A 16,661-nucleotide genomic window follows, 5' to 3' on the forward strand; every position below is an offset into this window, starting at 1 on the left:
ACTCTGACCAGTCTGCTGCCACGTAGCAACATACACAGCAAGCTGCGATATCCTGTGTTTTTACACTGTTCTATCATAACCAGCATTAACCTTTTCAGTAAATTGTACAATGGTAGCTCTTCTGTTGGATTGGACCAGATGGGCTAGCCTTTGTTCCACACATGCATTAATTAGCCTTAGGTGCCCATGATACTGTTGCCAGTTCATCAGTTGTTTCTTGGACCACTTTTGGTAGGTCCTATGTACCAGATGCACCACACTAGATCTGCCATTTTGAGGATGCTCCAATTCAGTAGTCTAGCCATCACAGTGTACACACTAAGCAGAGGTCCCAAATATGATCAGAAATGACTTAGGCTGGGGTCACGCGTGTCGTACTCCCGGTGGAAATGTAGTGCTTTTGCCGGAAGAGCGAGGCTGCAACGGAAAAAAAAGACATTCTTTACCGCGATGGATTGGCCGTCCTGTGTGGACAAGATGTTTGACAAATCTCGTCCACATGGCTGGCCAATCTGGAGATTGGCGGCCTCAGGCCGATCTGCCGCAGCGCAATCCCATGCAAATCCGCCCTGTGTGAACCCAGCTTAGGCTCCTATAATACATGAGGGACACCTATTTTTTTACATAAAAAATTGAGACATTGAGCCAATAATGAATGATGATTTCAGCGCTAATGCCTGTAAAATTGTAAGTGCAGCTCTGGACTGTAATATTACATGGCCTAATGGTCGCGTAAGAACAGTCTTTCATATGGCACCAAAAATCATCATTGTCAGGAGCATACATTACCTAGTAAACATGGGATATGCTGCCGACAATGAGGAAACTCTATGACAGATGTATGAATGATCGTTCGCCCCTATTGAATCTGAATTGCCCTGTGTAAAAGGCCAGGTAGATGAGCACCAGCCTTGTTCATTGGCGCTCATTTCATGACTGGCATGAGGTAGTGTAACAGGAGCTTTATTTAGGATAAATACAAGCTAAATTAGGCAATTTATTTTCAAATTACACAATGTTTTTGTAGGTAGATTGATTCAATATGTGGCATGATTTTTATAAACTGTTCATACAAGCTGAATCTGTGGTTGCATAGAAGTGGATCATTGTTTGACTTGAACATTTTCGTGCTACCTAAACTGTGAGAACATTTGAGGAATTCTTAGGTTTCTCTATAGTTGAGGTGATAAGTAATTTTCATTGTGAGCCAATCACCATGCTTTATGGTGCCCAAATATATTATACAGAACTTGGCCAAGCCCTCCAATTTCAGTGGAATATGCCAATTAATCTAATTTGTATGAGTACCACATGAGGCTCCTTTCACATCTGCGCTCAGGGGTTCCGTTTTTCCGTAGGATCAGTAAAGGGGATTACCCTGGGCGAACACATGGCACCGAATGGACCCCATTGACTATAATGGGATCCCTTTGGTTTCCGCTCGGCTGTCTGGCCTTTTACTAGATGAAAAAGTGCTGCATGTAACTATTTTTCTTCTGGTATTTTGTGCTGGATCTACAACGGAACCTCCGAACCAAGGTTCCAGCGCAGATGTGAAAGCGGCCTGACCCTGAGAGCAGATCTTGGGGATAAGGGGGGATGACGGGCATGTTGGATTTCAACATGACGTATCCTTTGTTCCCACGGAAGATAGCTTGCTGATTGAGGTGTTGCAGGATCTTATTCCCCTCTTCCCAGGGAAATTATCATTCACACTCGACTGAACTGAGTATGCATGTTTGTGATGGAGTAATATGATGGAGGAATACCTGTCGGCTGAACATATCTTTGGATAACAGTTTTTTAATGAGTATATCTACTTACTTAAACTAAAAAAGCATAACAAACCAAAGATATCCACAGACAATGACACAGTGCTGCACACACCAAAGAATTCTACAAGACGACCTCCTGGTACAGCTGAACCTTTAGACGTAATCTCCAACCTTCTAACAAGCGCCCTCAAATATCTTAGCTACAAAAATATGGGCTGCACAGTAACATTTCACACATAACACATACAGACAATGCATCCCAAGCATCCATCTGGTTTATGGACCTAATAATTTACTTGTACTACACTTTACCTTAGTGAGAGGACGTTTTTGTATGATTCCTCTGAAATAACATCCAATGCACCTATAGTAATACAACCTGAAATCTGAATACAGCATTGGCTTATGTATTGGAATATAATGCTTTTTTGCAACTCCTGGAAATATTTGAAAGCATACACACATGCCTTTATTTCTAAGAAAATATGAGGATGACTTCTCTATATCTAGATATTTAATCGATTTTATAAAACTATTTATGAACTATGAGCGATAAGTGCATTAAAGGGGTATCAGAGACATTTACTATTGATGATCTATCCTCAGGATACGTCATCAAAAGTTGGTCAGCATATCCCCACCGATCAGCTGATCCTCTGGTCCACTGTCAGTGTACTGGAGCCAGAAGTGTTATAGAAAGCATTGCTCCCCTTAATTTCAATGGTAGCTATGCCTTCTATTACACTCCTGACTCTGACTACTGATGCAAACATATAGCTCCGCGAACCAGGAAAGCAGCTGATCAGCGGGATCCCCGCTAATAAACTATTGATGACCTATCTTGAGCATACATCATCAAAAGTAAATGTCTGGAATACCCCTTTAACTACTGTTGTTCCAACGCTGCTTGTATTATACATAAATATTTACTGACAAATTCATGAATAGGTCAATACATGTTTCAACCCTATTTATTAATGTAAACATTTTAATCAAAGCATATCCTGAAAAAATGTGCATGTGTCGTATGCAGCAAATATGCAGTACCCCTGTACTCACCATTGTCATCATAGTAATGTAGTGGAAGCTCCATATCCTGGTCACCTGGCTCTTGGCTCCAGCAACAACCAGACATAAATAAGAGAGGCAGAACAAAAGTCCATCCTAGTGACAGCATGGTGCAGATTAGTGCATCAGCAGTGCAAGCTACATGCCAAATTCACTCAGCTTGGAGGACCACTTTCCTAGTGACAGTAGTTTGTGCCAGCTATTGTAACTGGGAGACTGAGTCCATAAAGTGGCTTCAGATAAGTAGCTGAAGGGCATCACAGCGAAAAGTGCTGCAGGACAAATAAGACCACATTAATATCACACTAAGTAATATGGTTTAAGGAGAAGTCACACAAAGTACTGTTTTAATAGAAGCCATGAGGTCTCCACAGAAGCACATGCTGCTCTCAATGCATAAGTCTTGGGTTCAGTAGCAGCGTATCAAGATCCATAAGAGGATGATCTCCAAAATAGGTCCTGCAAAAGTGACAAACGGGAAGGTACCTTTGTCTTGCTTCAGGACACAAGTAGTGCTATTAGGTTTTCCTGGGTTGGACCACAACTGAGCAGGAGGTCCAAGCAGTGTTGCCCCAATCAGTTCCTATGCAGAAAGGGAAAAACTGAGGTTTGTCTTTGATTAAACATAGGAAGGAGTTCAAAAGTCTTGATATGTGTGGGGATAGACTTGTCTTGTCCTGAAGTGCAGAAGATGTCTTGCCAGTGTCAACCCTGGAGCCTTTCAGTGGCAGCTTTTGTCTGTATGGAGAAACTGCAGAGCCTCTGGTAATAAAGAAACATTAGCAATAGACTGGTTATTTTTTGTAACTTTGTTCCCTTGTGTGCCTCTCTTTTTAGCCCTCCCCTTGTTCAGATTTTTTCTACCACTCCCTCCCTCAACACTCTTTTCACTATGTCTTTCTTTCTAATCCTTCTCTAGTTTTCCTCCTGTCCCTCCTCCCCCTCATCGCTCCTAGCTTTTTTTGCTATACTATCCCACCCTTCTCAGATGCTCTCTTGCCCTCCCTCTCATTATCTTTCTTTTCCTCCCCTCCCAGATAAAATTCACACCAGATTCCTTTTCTTACCTCTTATAGTAGCAGTTAGTGTGAGGGATATGGGGATGAATGGGAAGCTACTGCAGACATCCATTCCTCCTTACCTTAGGAAGGTGGATCAGAAGTCATCTATATGTCTGCACCCTTTACACTCCACCGAGAATGACAGGGTTAAAATGAACAATAGAAGCAGCTGCATGAAATGTTTCTTATCCATAAACTCGCAGTTTTCTACATTTCTACATGTCTCTTCTAAGGATGAATCCAGGCTGTAAAATAGCTATTCCTGGAGCTCATCCAAAGCACAAAGGCATGCTGGTGTCATATTATAAAGTCATATAATAGGAACTCATATTTTCATTCAGGGCAGTTAATGAGTCGAGCTTCCAAATTCAGTACAAGCTCATATTCCATATCTCACTGTTCCTTGGGAAAAAAGAATTCACATATAGCTGTGATTGGGTTGATGATATTACTGTATCTAAAATGCATATTTCTGTACAGCAGCGTTTCCCAAACTCCAGTCCTCACGACCCCCAACGGGTGATGATTTGAGAATATCCTATAGAGATAACACCTGTGGCAATGTCTGCCAATAACCACACCACCTGCGTAATACAGGGGAAATTCTTTTAAACCTGACCTGTTGGAGGATCGTGAGGACTGGAGTTTGGGAACCACTGCTCTAGGCAAACATAAGAAGATAGGGATACAGAAAGTGTTAGTTCTATTACTACCTGTCCAGCATGCATCAGGTATGACATCTGGGCCAAAGTTCAGATATTTTTAGAAATTCTTTGTTAACTTTTTAAAAGAATGTAACAATGGGAGGAGATGTACAGAAAGGAAGTGGAGAGATATTGTTTTAATGTCATCTAGCATGTCTTGTTTCATCCTGTTTTGGAAAGTGGTGGGAGTACTCTGGACTATGGCAGGCACAGGATAGAGTTTCATATATTTCTCCATGCATGAGAGATTCACTTGACTCCAATTATTTCACATAGCTCATGACATACTGATAATATATTATGAATGTAATCCCCAAGATCAGATCTTGGTAACCATAAGCATATTACAGTCCTGTTTACATATAGGCTGCATTCCTAAGGTGACATATGTATGTGGGGGTTTTATGTACTCATAGCTTGTCCTTGGATGCACCGTATTTAAACTATGCTACCTGCGTAATTGTAGGTCCTGAGTTTGGCCTTTGAATTCATATTATACGGAACTATAACTGCACGATTCTCGTTTGCCCGAGCGAACAAGCTGGTGACATCATCACCAGCTCGCTCGCACTCGTTCAGATTATCGTTCAGTTTCGCTCATTTGGACAATTTTCTGAACAATATCATTCAGTCTAAATACGGATTTGTTACCAAATTTAGGCCTGAGAGTGCACACACAGGGGATGTAAGTGACATGGGTTCAAATGAAATTGGCTCTACATTGTGTGTGTTTGTTTGGCAGGGACTAGTTTGTGAGCCCCATCGACATATGAACGTGAAATGTCGTAATTATGCATAACACAGAGAATAGAACCTATTAATCTCAATGGGTTCATTTTCATTTTTTTTTTTTTTGCTCCCCTTGTTTTCGCGGGTGCAAAAAATATAACCTGACCTGTCTTTCTGCATTTTGCGCATCAAAGACCTCCACAGAGGTCTATGGGAGGTGTGTGAACACGAGAATCTTCCCGCGCAGGTATGCGCTAAATGCAGTGCATACCTGTGATCACCGGCACCTCGTTAGGCAAATCAGCAATATAAATCAGGGCTGCATGATTTCCAGGCCCATGCGAACAAGTTGTGCTAGCAAGTATAAGCGCAAAATACACCCGTTCACTGCACAAAAAAATTGTGCAGGAGCGAGCATATTACGTTTCACGTCTGTTTAAGCCCTTACAGAAATGAAAACTTGCCTTGTCTTTGAACACACTGCATGTAAACACACGAATCTGAATAGTTAGCATGTACTGAGCCATTATTTTCTTGGAACTGGTTAGATTGTCCCGCAGTCTCTATTGGGAGAAATTTCAGAATTTTTGTACGGGTGCAGTCGATTGGGACACCATATAAATGATTGGGTTCTTGATGAATTAGAACTCTTCTAATGGAACACGTAGAACTAGAATACGCTTTTCTTGATATATTATTGGGGGGGGGCTTTATGACTGCAAAATGGAATCAGAATTAATATTTCTTTTATGGTGGTGTTACTAAATACACAGACCACTAACGTGGAAGTAGTTAAGCATCTCTCCTGATATATGTTTGAGAGGTGTCCACTTCATCTCTATGGCTGTGTAATGCTATACAGTTATGGTGATTGTGATTGCGCAGCATATCCTCTATCTCTCAGCTTGCACTTCTTAGAGGTATTTTCAACATACTGAGCAGGTTTAATGGTAGATTTGCTCTACGATTAGGATTTACCCTTGGTTGACATTGCTTGGAGGGGATCATAACCCATGCCTCGCCCTACTTAAGTGCCTGGTGTTTGAGCAAGGTCTAATTTGTCTTTTACCCCTCTGAGGCATCTGACCATATATTGGTATCCGTCAGTCATAGTCTTATGTAAACTGTTATTTTAGATTATTCCAATAAAATTTAGTTTTAGGGTTCGTCCCCATCTGTGATGGGCTTTTTACATAGGTAGCACCAGAGCAGAAAAGCAGCTCACAATTACATCAAAATGCCTGTTTGCAAAATGTTAATATCCGGCTGGCAACCATAAGAATGCAATATACTGTAGGTCACATACAATATCCTTGTTACAGGCAGATGAACTTGTTATATTCGTCATTACAATTCTGTATATAGTTCCACAGCCACATTCATTCATTCTACCTTTGCAGACAGCCCCATAGGCTTTGGAAATATATTCTAGTACATGAGAAAGATGTACAAGAATTTATGTTAAGAAGAATACCTTGCATACCATTAATCGTATTGATTGGGTGTTAATTTATGGATATACCCAAAGCTTTTGATTTAACTTGGAAGTTGCACAGTACGAGTTTAAACATACGAGGGGCTGCTGATAAGTCTTTGGCTTCATCTAGAAAGAAACAAGAAAGGAAGATGAAACTTTACATTTATTGCACATACTCTCCACTGATGCCAACACACTTCTTACATCGGTATTCCAAGTTCTGTAAGCCTTGCAAAAAGAAGGATTTCGGTTGTGCCTCAAACCAGTCATTCGTAGTAGCCATGGCATCAGAAATGGTGTGAAATTTGGTACCCTTGAGGTGTTTCTTCAGGTTTGGAAGCAGATGATAGCTGGAGGGAGCCATATCTGGGGAATAAGGTGGGTGGTCAACCAGCTGGAAACCTAGCTCCACCTGTTTTGCCGTGGTCGCTTGTGCAGTGTAAGTGGAGGCCTTGTCTTTCAGGAGCAAGTTTCCTTTGGACAGCTTGCCGACACCTTTTGGCCTTCAGAGCTGTCTTCAATTGGCCAAAAAGTTCAATGTAATACCTTGCATTGATGGTGGAACCATTTTGAAGGTAGTCCACTAGCAGCATGCCCTCCTTATCCCAGAACACAGACGCCATCACCTTAGTGGCTGATTTTTGCACCCTGAACTTCTTTGGGCGAGGAGAACCACTGTGCCTCCACTCTTTTGACTGCTCCTTGGTTTCAGGGTCATACAAATAAATCCAGGTCTCATCCATAGTGACCAGTCGATCCAGGAAGCTCTTATCAGTCCGGAAACGCTGACAAATGGACCGGGAAGTTTTCACTCGCATGCTTTTCTGATCTGTTGTCAAACATTTGGGGACCCACTTTGCAGATAGCTTCTTCATGTTTAAATGTTCATGGATAATGACACAAACACGTTCACGAGAAATCCCCATGATGTCTGCTATTCCTTTAGCTGAAATTCGCCGATTCTCCAGTATGAGGTTGTGCACAGCATCGACAATCTCCGGAACAACAACCTCTCTCGGTCGTCCAGAACGTTCCTCATCATTGGTGCTGAAGTTGCCAGTTTTAAATTTGGCAACCCAGTTCTTAAGTGTAGAATATGAAGGTCATTGATCCCCCAATGTTTGCGACATATCACCATGAGTAGCCTTCTCGGACTTTCCTTGCAGAAACAAGAATTTTATCACTCCTCTGCTCTCATTTGCTGTGAATATCACCTTAGACTCTGCCATTTTGTTTTCCCGCATGCCTAGATCAGTTGCCATAAGCTACCAACACAAAATTTTGAAAACATATATTAGACACATAAGGCTTTCATGTGACGTAACATTCATTACCATAGAAACAAAAAAAGAACACAAAGCCAAAGACTTATCAGCACCCCCTCGTATATGTGTGCCAATACCTACAATAGTGTTGTAAAGTGTATTACTAAAATGTATGATATTTGTAAGAATCCCCTCAACAATAATGATTTTAAAAATGTAACTATACAGTATAGCTTATGTAGAGTATTGGGATGCTTAAAAACGTTAGCAGGTAGAGGGCACAGATCATTCTAGAAGGATCTACTAGAAGGAGATTGTTGTAGTCTGAAGCTGGGTTCACGCCAGAGTTTGGCATTCTTCCATGACAGAGCAGGAAAACATAATGCCATGTCCATCCAATGACAGGCATAAGCGGCACCAGACAGACTCAATTGACTATAAATGGGGTCCATCTGGCTTGAGTGCTACCCTCTGGCATTTTTTGAAATGAAGTCTGCACTATTTTGTCAGGGATTTTAACAGAAATCTGTGACAGAGGCTCTGGATGGAGCCCTCATGAAATCTTTGATTTAATGTTATGTAATTTAGCTTCATAGAGTCTCGTGTGGCGCAAAATAGAGCCTCGTGTGGCACAGAGTAGCTCTCGTTAACGACCTGACGGTTGTGAGTTCAATCCCAATGTGGTTCAGGTAGCCGGCTCAAGGTTGACTCAACCTTCCATCTTGCGAGGTCAGTAAAATGAATACCCAGCTTGCTGAGGGGTAAAAAGATGACTGGGGAAGGCAATGGCAAACCACTGATGTATACGCGAATATCCCAACAGCACATAAAGTGTACCACACCTGTGGTAGGACCTTCTAGTAGATGCAGCAGCCACACCGATCCGGACTTCCTCCTTAGTACTATGTCTTGAAAATAGGAAATGTGACTGCAATAATGGGTGTAGAAAGTAGCAGAAAATGTATTCTCCCATAATACCAAAAAGGTACCATGGGAGAATACATTTTCTGCTACTTTCTACACCCATTGATGCAGTCACATTTCCTATTTTCATGACATTACCCAAGGAGTCAGTCATGACTCGGTGCTTGCACCAGTGCTTGCACCAGGGGACTTTACCTACCTAATTTAGCTTCAGGACTATCAAGGTTAAAAGTTTACAATAGGTAAAGTTGGTGCGCCTATATGATGCCTCTAAACTGTTTAAACCAATGTCAGCTATGGGTGATGGACAGGGAAATGAAAGATTTTTCTCATTTGCAATTTATAAGAAAAATACATTAACCGTGGAAAAGGAGGCTTTGTGTCTTTGTGAAACTTTATCCTAAATCACAGGGTTACAAAATGATATTCTTAATAGCTCAGAAATTGGTCATGTTTGTATAATACAGGGTGATTCAAAAAGAAATGCTGTAAAATTAAAGCTGATTTATTCATAGATGAATAGACATATAACAGCCAGAACGAGATGGAAAAATAGAAATTTTTAATGCACTTTACAGATGTTCAATGTGGGCGCCGTTGGTGACACAGCAGATGTCAAATGGGTAGTCCAGTTCTGCCGAGATGCATCCCAGCATATCCCCTGCTATCAATTCCACGGTAGTGGAGATGCTTTGCCAGGTGATTCAAAAAGAATGGCGCCCTCATTGAACATCTGTAAAGTGCATTAAAAACTTGAAGATTTCTTCTATTGTTTCATGTTCTTCTGGCTGTTTGATATGTACCATGAATAGATCAGCCTTACTTTTTCGCCTTTCCTTTTGAATTACTCTGTATTAGTAATAGCTCTAAACAATGTATGATATTTCCAGCAAAACGCATTGCAATTGAAGAAATGCACTTTCAAATTTATGGGAACCGCCACTAATGCCAGGATTAAGGATATGTCTTTCTGTTAATTTACAGGCCATAAAAAATCACTGATAAAAATCAGTTCATTGAAACCCCCAGAGGAAAAATTTCCTTTCTTGACAGACAAATTGCTAGTCATCATACATGGTCTGGCTATCTCCCTTGCCCTGTTGAAAGGCTTAAGCACTTTTACTGCAGTTTTGCAGATGGGATTTGAGTGACTAGGACAAAGAATTCCAACTAATTGTGTGTATAGCACAAAAACGACCCTTTCCTCACCTCAGTGCACCATTGTGTAGTAATCCGCAAACAAGGGATTGATGAGTGGTGGAGACAGGGGAAGGTCATAGGATCTTCTCTTCAAGCTTGCCACTTGACTTCAAATTTGATGGTTTTTTTTAGGGCAAGAGCTATTGTGAATTAACCACCAACTTATGCTCTTAAAAACAATTATTGAGAGGAAACTAATACATTTATAGGTTACTTTGTAAGTCATTTTTAGGTCACTTTTCCTAATAAGGCATCATGTGTGTACTAGAGGAGTAGCCCTATTTCTGGCCATTATATGATTTGTATAGGTATTTTTGACCAATTGTCCCCTCTGCAGGCTCCATCTCTGATTCTGTTTTTCCTTAGTTGGTGGGTGGAGGCTAGCTGCTATGTTTCCAATACACTGCACATATAGGAGATAGAGATATCTACTTATGTTTCCCTCTATAGCACACCTTCTTAAATAACAGCATCATGAATCATTATACAGCGGTACTGAGCAGTGTAGATGTGATTTCAGTAGGTGTGACACAATAAACACTTGCTATTAGCTGCAGCGGTGTCTGTGTGAGTCTCTAACCTCCTCACCCTCTACAATGAAATACATTTAAAAGGAGGATAGATCAGATAGAGAACAGATTGATTGTATTCCAAAAAAGCCTTTGTAAAAGGAGATATCCAAGAATTTTACTATTGATGACTTTTTCTCAACATAGGTCCTTAATAGTTTATTGGCGGGAGTCCACCGCCTGGGATCCGCGCTGTTCGCCTGGTCAGCTGTTAGTGTGGACAGTGCTGGAAGCTGATAGCGCTGTCTGTCTTGCAGGGTCCAGGTTAGTACTGCAGGAACAGCTCCTTTTAAATTCAATGGAAGCTATGCCTGCAGTACCGACTCAGGCCACTGTAATATTGACAGCGCTATCTGCTTCCAGCACTGATGTCAGCCTAGTGAACAGCTGATCGGCGGGAATCTCGAGGAGTGAACCCTGCCGATCAACTATTGATGAGCTATCAAGAGGACAGGTCATCAAAGTAAAGGTCCCAGTTGACCCACTTAATTGTATGGAAAATACCAGCTGCTCTAGATTGTAGATCAATCCTCAATCGTCCTTTCACATGAAGATTGTAGAGGGGAAAACATCTGGCCCTCTGCAGTGAAGGGGGCTGTGCGAGGGAGGAGAGGCACAGTGTGATGCACACTTTGGATTGTGAGCTAGACATTCCACACAAACACAGCTGTGTGAGCAGAGAAGAGTGACTCCGACTCACACACACTTGCCATGGCAGTACAATCACGTCTTTACAAGTCCAGAGCCCCTCTGAGAGACTCTGTGTCAACATGCTCTGCGGGTGCCTGTATGTCTAAGGAAGCAATGACACTGTGCAGGGGGTCAAACTGGGAAAGAAACAAATTCTTTGGGTAAAATTAGTTACTTATTTAAGTGATTATTTTACTATGGAAGAAGTGTATGACACAAGACCCACCGCCACGATGACAAGAGCAAGACTAGAAAAGCAACAGGCATTACTGCAAAATGACACTCATTATGTAAAGCTTTAAATGACTTTCATCTTATAATGATCATCATCATCATTATCAGCAGGGTAGTCAATCTGACAATTCATTTTACGTTGAGCTCAAATAAGCAGTAAAGACTTTCACTAGCCTTTGATCTACTCTAATGGGGTACCTGGGGGGTTTAGGCTATGTGCATATACATCTGATTATAATAAATACATATAGGAATTATTTGTCAATACCCTTAAAGTCTCTTGGATCCATCGAGAAACACTGAATATGTCTGAGACCAGAAGCAATCTGATTTGAACTAGTGCAACTAAAGACATTTTGGTATTATATATTACATACAAGGTTCAGCTGACAGTTGTTTCTCGACACCCTTCGGATACACATGCATGCTTGCCCAAATGAGCAAGTGCTGTGAATGGAGAGAGGGGTATAAGCCACTAATAAAGATACCTCCAGAAGGGCTTATATTCTCAAAACTATAAAGATTCAAGTTGATATCCAATTGCACTATCCTAATCCCCCAATTTGCAATTAATGTGAATGGCAGACGTGACAGAGACTCATCTGGGGTATAATTTAGGTGCCAGAATTAATTTATGGGGCTAGTCTGGGGTATGAATTAATTTTTGAGTTTGGTCTGGTCTGGAGTCTGAATTAGTTTGGGGATGTCGCACGTTTAAGTAAGGTACGTCCCTTTAAAAAGAGTTCTGATCATAATAAGAAACTGGAATTTATTGCCTGAAAATTTATTTTCTAGTTTCTGCTCCAATATTCAAGGCAAAATGACAACATGAAAAATGAATTACTTCACAATGTTCTGGATTATTACCAACGTTGTATATAAGGACTCTTTCACACACACCGGAATTTGCAGCAGAACTTGTTACCATGCAGAGAAATCTGCACCAAAACTTGCATGTCTAAGGGCTTCCACAGACGAGCGTATGTGTAAATATGCTTGCCAAAACGGAGCGTATGTGCACATGAGCAAGGTTTGGAGATGACACAAAACAGGCTGATATGCGCATGCCAGAGTCCAACACCCCCCCCCCCCCCTGCATTTTACACAGTGTTACACCCTTTTCCTTGATTTTTTTTACCCTACCATAGACTTCTATGTCAGCTTTCTGTGAACACACAGAGAGAGAGGGCAGGGAGAAACACAGTTGAGAGAACGAACCCATTGAAATCAATGAGTTTGTTTCATCACATTTTACAGGCGTGAGTTTCATGTGTGCAAGAACCTGCGCAAATACGTTTGTCTGTTTAAGCCCTAAGGGTGCATGCATACGGAAGTCAGTGGGTGCTATTTCTGTTCGATTTTGGGGCTGATTTTGTGGTGTGAAAATCAGACAGAAATAGCTCCCCTTCATTTGACGAATAGTAAAAAAAATGTCACTATGTCCTATTCTTGCTCGATTCTTGGACGAAAATAGCGGGTCAATGTGTAGTGTTCAGCACATTGAACAGCACATGGATGGGATGTCCATGTATTGTCCAATCCGAGCTGTGGCTAAGAATTTCGGACACAATATTTTTACCGCCTGTGTGCATGTACCCTAATATGTAGGATTAAAAAGGGCTTAATTCTGCTGGCGATTCTGCGTCAAAAGCCGTATTTAGACATGCAGATTTTGGTGTGGAGTTCCGCTGCAAATTCTGGTAATGTGAAGGAGCCTTCAATCAATCTAAACTATAGGATATTATACACACACTTTTCGTGCATTTTTTGCCCTTAAAGGGGCTTTACAACTTTTTAAAATATAGTTTTGGGTCCCTGTTCCCCAAAGTATATAAATTAAATAAACTCAGCACCACGGTCCAGCACTGCAGCATCTGACCGGTGACATCACCGGGTGAGAAGAGCAGGCAGTTTACGTGACGTCATCCATGATGTCCCTGTTGGGCATTCTATTGACTGCAGTGGTTACATGGATAAACAATCAATATGACCACTGCAGCGCTTGTAAACAGAAGACCAAAGCACAGAGATCGGTGGTGGGGGATCATCATGGCAGCAGGAGGTAAGTATTGTGTTCATCTGTTTATAAATACTGCATCCACCCTGCCACCAATGTCCACACTGCCACCAATAAATCAGAAAACCCCTTTACAAGTGCATGAAAAAAGCTGTGATTTTTTTAAAACTGGTACATACATTTATTAGAGGTGATTTTTGGGTGCTGTTTTTTTCAGTTCGCACATTTTTTACATGCATTTTTTGTGGTGTTTTTTTCCTATGGGGAATCCTATGTAAAAATGGCAGAAAAAAATACCAAACCTACAGCTTGCTGTGATTGCCAATAAAACACCAAAGACATGGCTGTAATTCTTTACCATGAAAAAAGATAAAAATGCAACTAAAATGTTAGATTTTTTTTTGAAAATTTATGTTTGTGAAACCACTCTAACAAGTAGTTATATCGAAGTTAGAAACTGCATTGGGTTGATGCCCCCCTCATCCCCCAGACTACGTGAGATCATAGGACAATGAAGAGGAAGCTGAGTAAGGACTTTGACGTTATCCCTGAATATTGGTTAGCATAATGTTTATTCACATATCTAGGAGTAAACAAATTGCTTCTGCATTAGGCTTATACTCTATACATTTACAGTTCACTCTACAAATAGCCTCCTGCACATGGGCGGAAATACCGTGGCGGGATTTCCTGCAGAATTTCCGCCCGTGCCTGCTGCCATGGGATTGCATTAGATAATGCAATCCTATGCAGACAGCCACGATTTGATCACGTGAAAGTCGAGCAGTAAACAAATCGCGGCATGTCCTACTTCTGTGCGAGCCTCGCAGAGACCTTCACAGATGCGTCACGTCTGATGTGCCGCCTCCGCTCTGCGCACGTGCCGGCTGGGCGGCAGCCGGCACATTGCAGAGTGGAGAAGACGCCATGAGGAGTTAAGCCGCGGTGGTCACTGCAGGGGAACGGCTCGCCAGGGCCCAGAAGCCTTCGGGGGTCCCATAAGACCTCTTCTCCATATATTGAACCTAGTAGTATGAATAAAGCATTATAGTTGGGCCCCTGTTACAGACTTTGCATTGGGGCCCCGAATCTTCAAGTTACGCCTCTGCGGCTCGCGTCCCACTGCGAGAATTCTTGCAGCGGGATCTGACCCGGCCGTCTGCAGGAGGTTAACTCTTTACATCTACATTTCATTTGCAATCTCTAGCTATTCTACGATAAATCTCGGATTGCAGTTGTAACATGTTTAAACTTGTTTTTATTACACACCATTCCAGAGCAGGTTATATTTAGTAAGGCATTCTCATGAAAGTGCTTTTGTTACATTCACAGAGTATTGTGCAGTTAACTCATTTCATTACATCTAGCACATCCAAGGACACACAGTATACATAGCAGTCAACATGGAGGGCAGATAATCCAGTATTATAGATGGTATTATGTTTCTAAAAGTCTAATTAGAATAAGACTTAGTTTACTATTAAAACTCATTTCAGAAATGACCAGTATATATGCATCCTTGAGTCATTCTTTTCTGTCAGATTGATAACAATTACTTTCAGACATTTCTTAGGCATATCTGTTTTTGTGGAAAGATGGGCAACTGTAAGGGGTTAAATACCAATGCATATCTATGTATATTATTACTGGATTTGATATGTTCTTGCTAGAATCATCAGAGAGGTCACATGACTATCTTTTTTAGTCTGGCTTTGCTGATGTAGAGTAACAGAGCTGCATGTTGATTGGCTGATGTGCTAAGTAAGAGAGGCAGGTTCTGGTGTGACTCAACAGTTTTTGCAGAGAGCCTTGTGAGGAGTGAGCTGCTCCAGTGCCATTGAAGACCTTGGTTTTCTTGTATGAGAGAAAGAAAGACAGAAATGCAGATTCCTGGAGTAGCATTACCCAGCTGTTGCAAAATAAGTGCCAGAGGCAAGTCTGCCAATCATCCATGGAAATGTCAGCTATAATTACTGATCTCAAGTGCTAAACTGTCAGTGAGAGAGCCACCACCAGTAAAAACACATTGACTGACAGTTGGTATGAGGATTTTCAAATTTCGGTGGTGTGTAATTGTGAGTACCATCACTCAGGCTGTAACAATCCGGTTCAGGGTTGGAGATTCTTGTTGCAACCGGTGCAGATTGGTAGCGTGGTCAGGGAAAGCCAGAGGTCGGTACACAGGTAGGTATGAATTTGAGGTACAGAGGAGCAGGCAGATAGCATAGTCAGTGAAGCCAGAGGTCAGTACACAGGTAGGTATATCAGATAACAGTTTGGAGGAGCAGCAGGTGAAAGAGCTTGAGTATTGGCTGGAAGCACAATAATCTCACAAGGAACTAGAGGAAGGGTCAGACTTTTATAGGAAGTCCAATTAAGCAACAGGGAGGAGCCAATCAGGAACCAGGAGCAGGAGCTAGGGACAAGAACAAGGTTATGAAGGGGAGCTATCCAAAGGGCTGGATAGCTCAGCAGATAGAGCTGCCACCTAGAGTACAGGAGCTCCTGCATTCAAGTCCTGACAGTTGCCTCCTCCTTCCAGAATGGCCTCTGGACATCTCAAGGGCTGGTTTTCCTGGGTGAAACTTCCCCGTGAGGCTCAGAGTATGCACGTCGCAGTCTAGCTTCCATGAATTTTCTTCTGGTCCATACCCTTCCCATTGTACCAGATACTGTATAACCGTGGTTCTGTAATTTTTGGACTTTTTTTTTTCTTTCTGTATTCCCCCTGTCTATGTAAGCGCTGCGGAATATGTTGGTGCTATACAAATAAAGATTATTATTATACTGCAACTTCCCTCTGAACATCCTAGAGTCCAGAATTTTTTCAACAAGGATTGCCTTCTTCCTCACCTTGGACATCCACCAGTGGAAGAGGTGGCTGATTTCTCCCCGGAAAAGTGTTTTCTCTGAACAGTTTGAGCAGCGACGGGATGGATCTTTAGTTT

General features: G+C 41.7%; 1 protein-coding gene across 1 annotated transcript in view; it reads right to left on the minus strand.

Annotated features, from left to right (window-relative positions):
* The window catches only part of KCP (kielin cysteine rich BMP regulator), a 140,146-nt gene extending 136,499 nt beyond the window's left edge, over positions 1-3,647 (minus strand). Inside the window, exon 1 of the mRNA XM_066592182.1 lies at positions 2,835-3,647. Coding sequence (XP_066448279.1) covers positions 2,835-2,952 — 118 coding nt within the window. The 5' untranslated portion in view covers positions 2,953-3,647. The remainder of the gene's footprint in view (positions 1-2,834) is intronic.
* Between the last annotated feature and the right edge of the window lie 13,014 nt (positions 3,648-16,661).

The sequence above is a fragment of the Eleutherodactylus coqui genome, chromosome 2 (genome assembly GCF_035609145.1).
Source record: "Eleutherodactylus coqui strain aEleCoq1 chromosome 2, aEleCoq1.hap1, whole genome shotgun sequence".
NCBI lineage: Eukaryota > Metazoa > Chordata > Amphibia > Anura > Eleutherodactylidae > Eleutherodactylus > Eleutherodactylus coqui.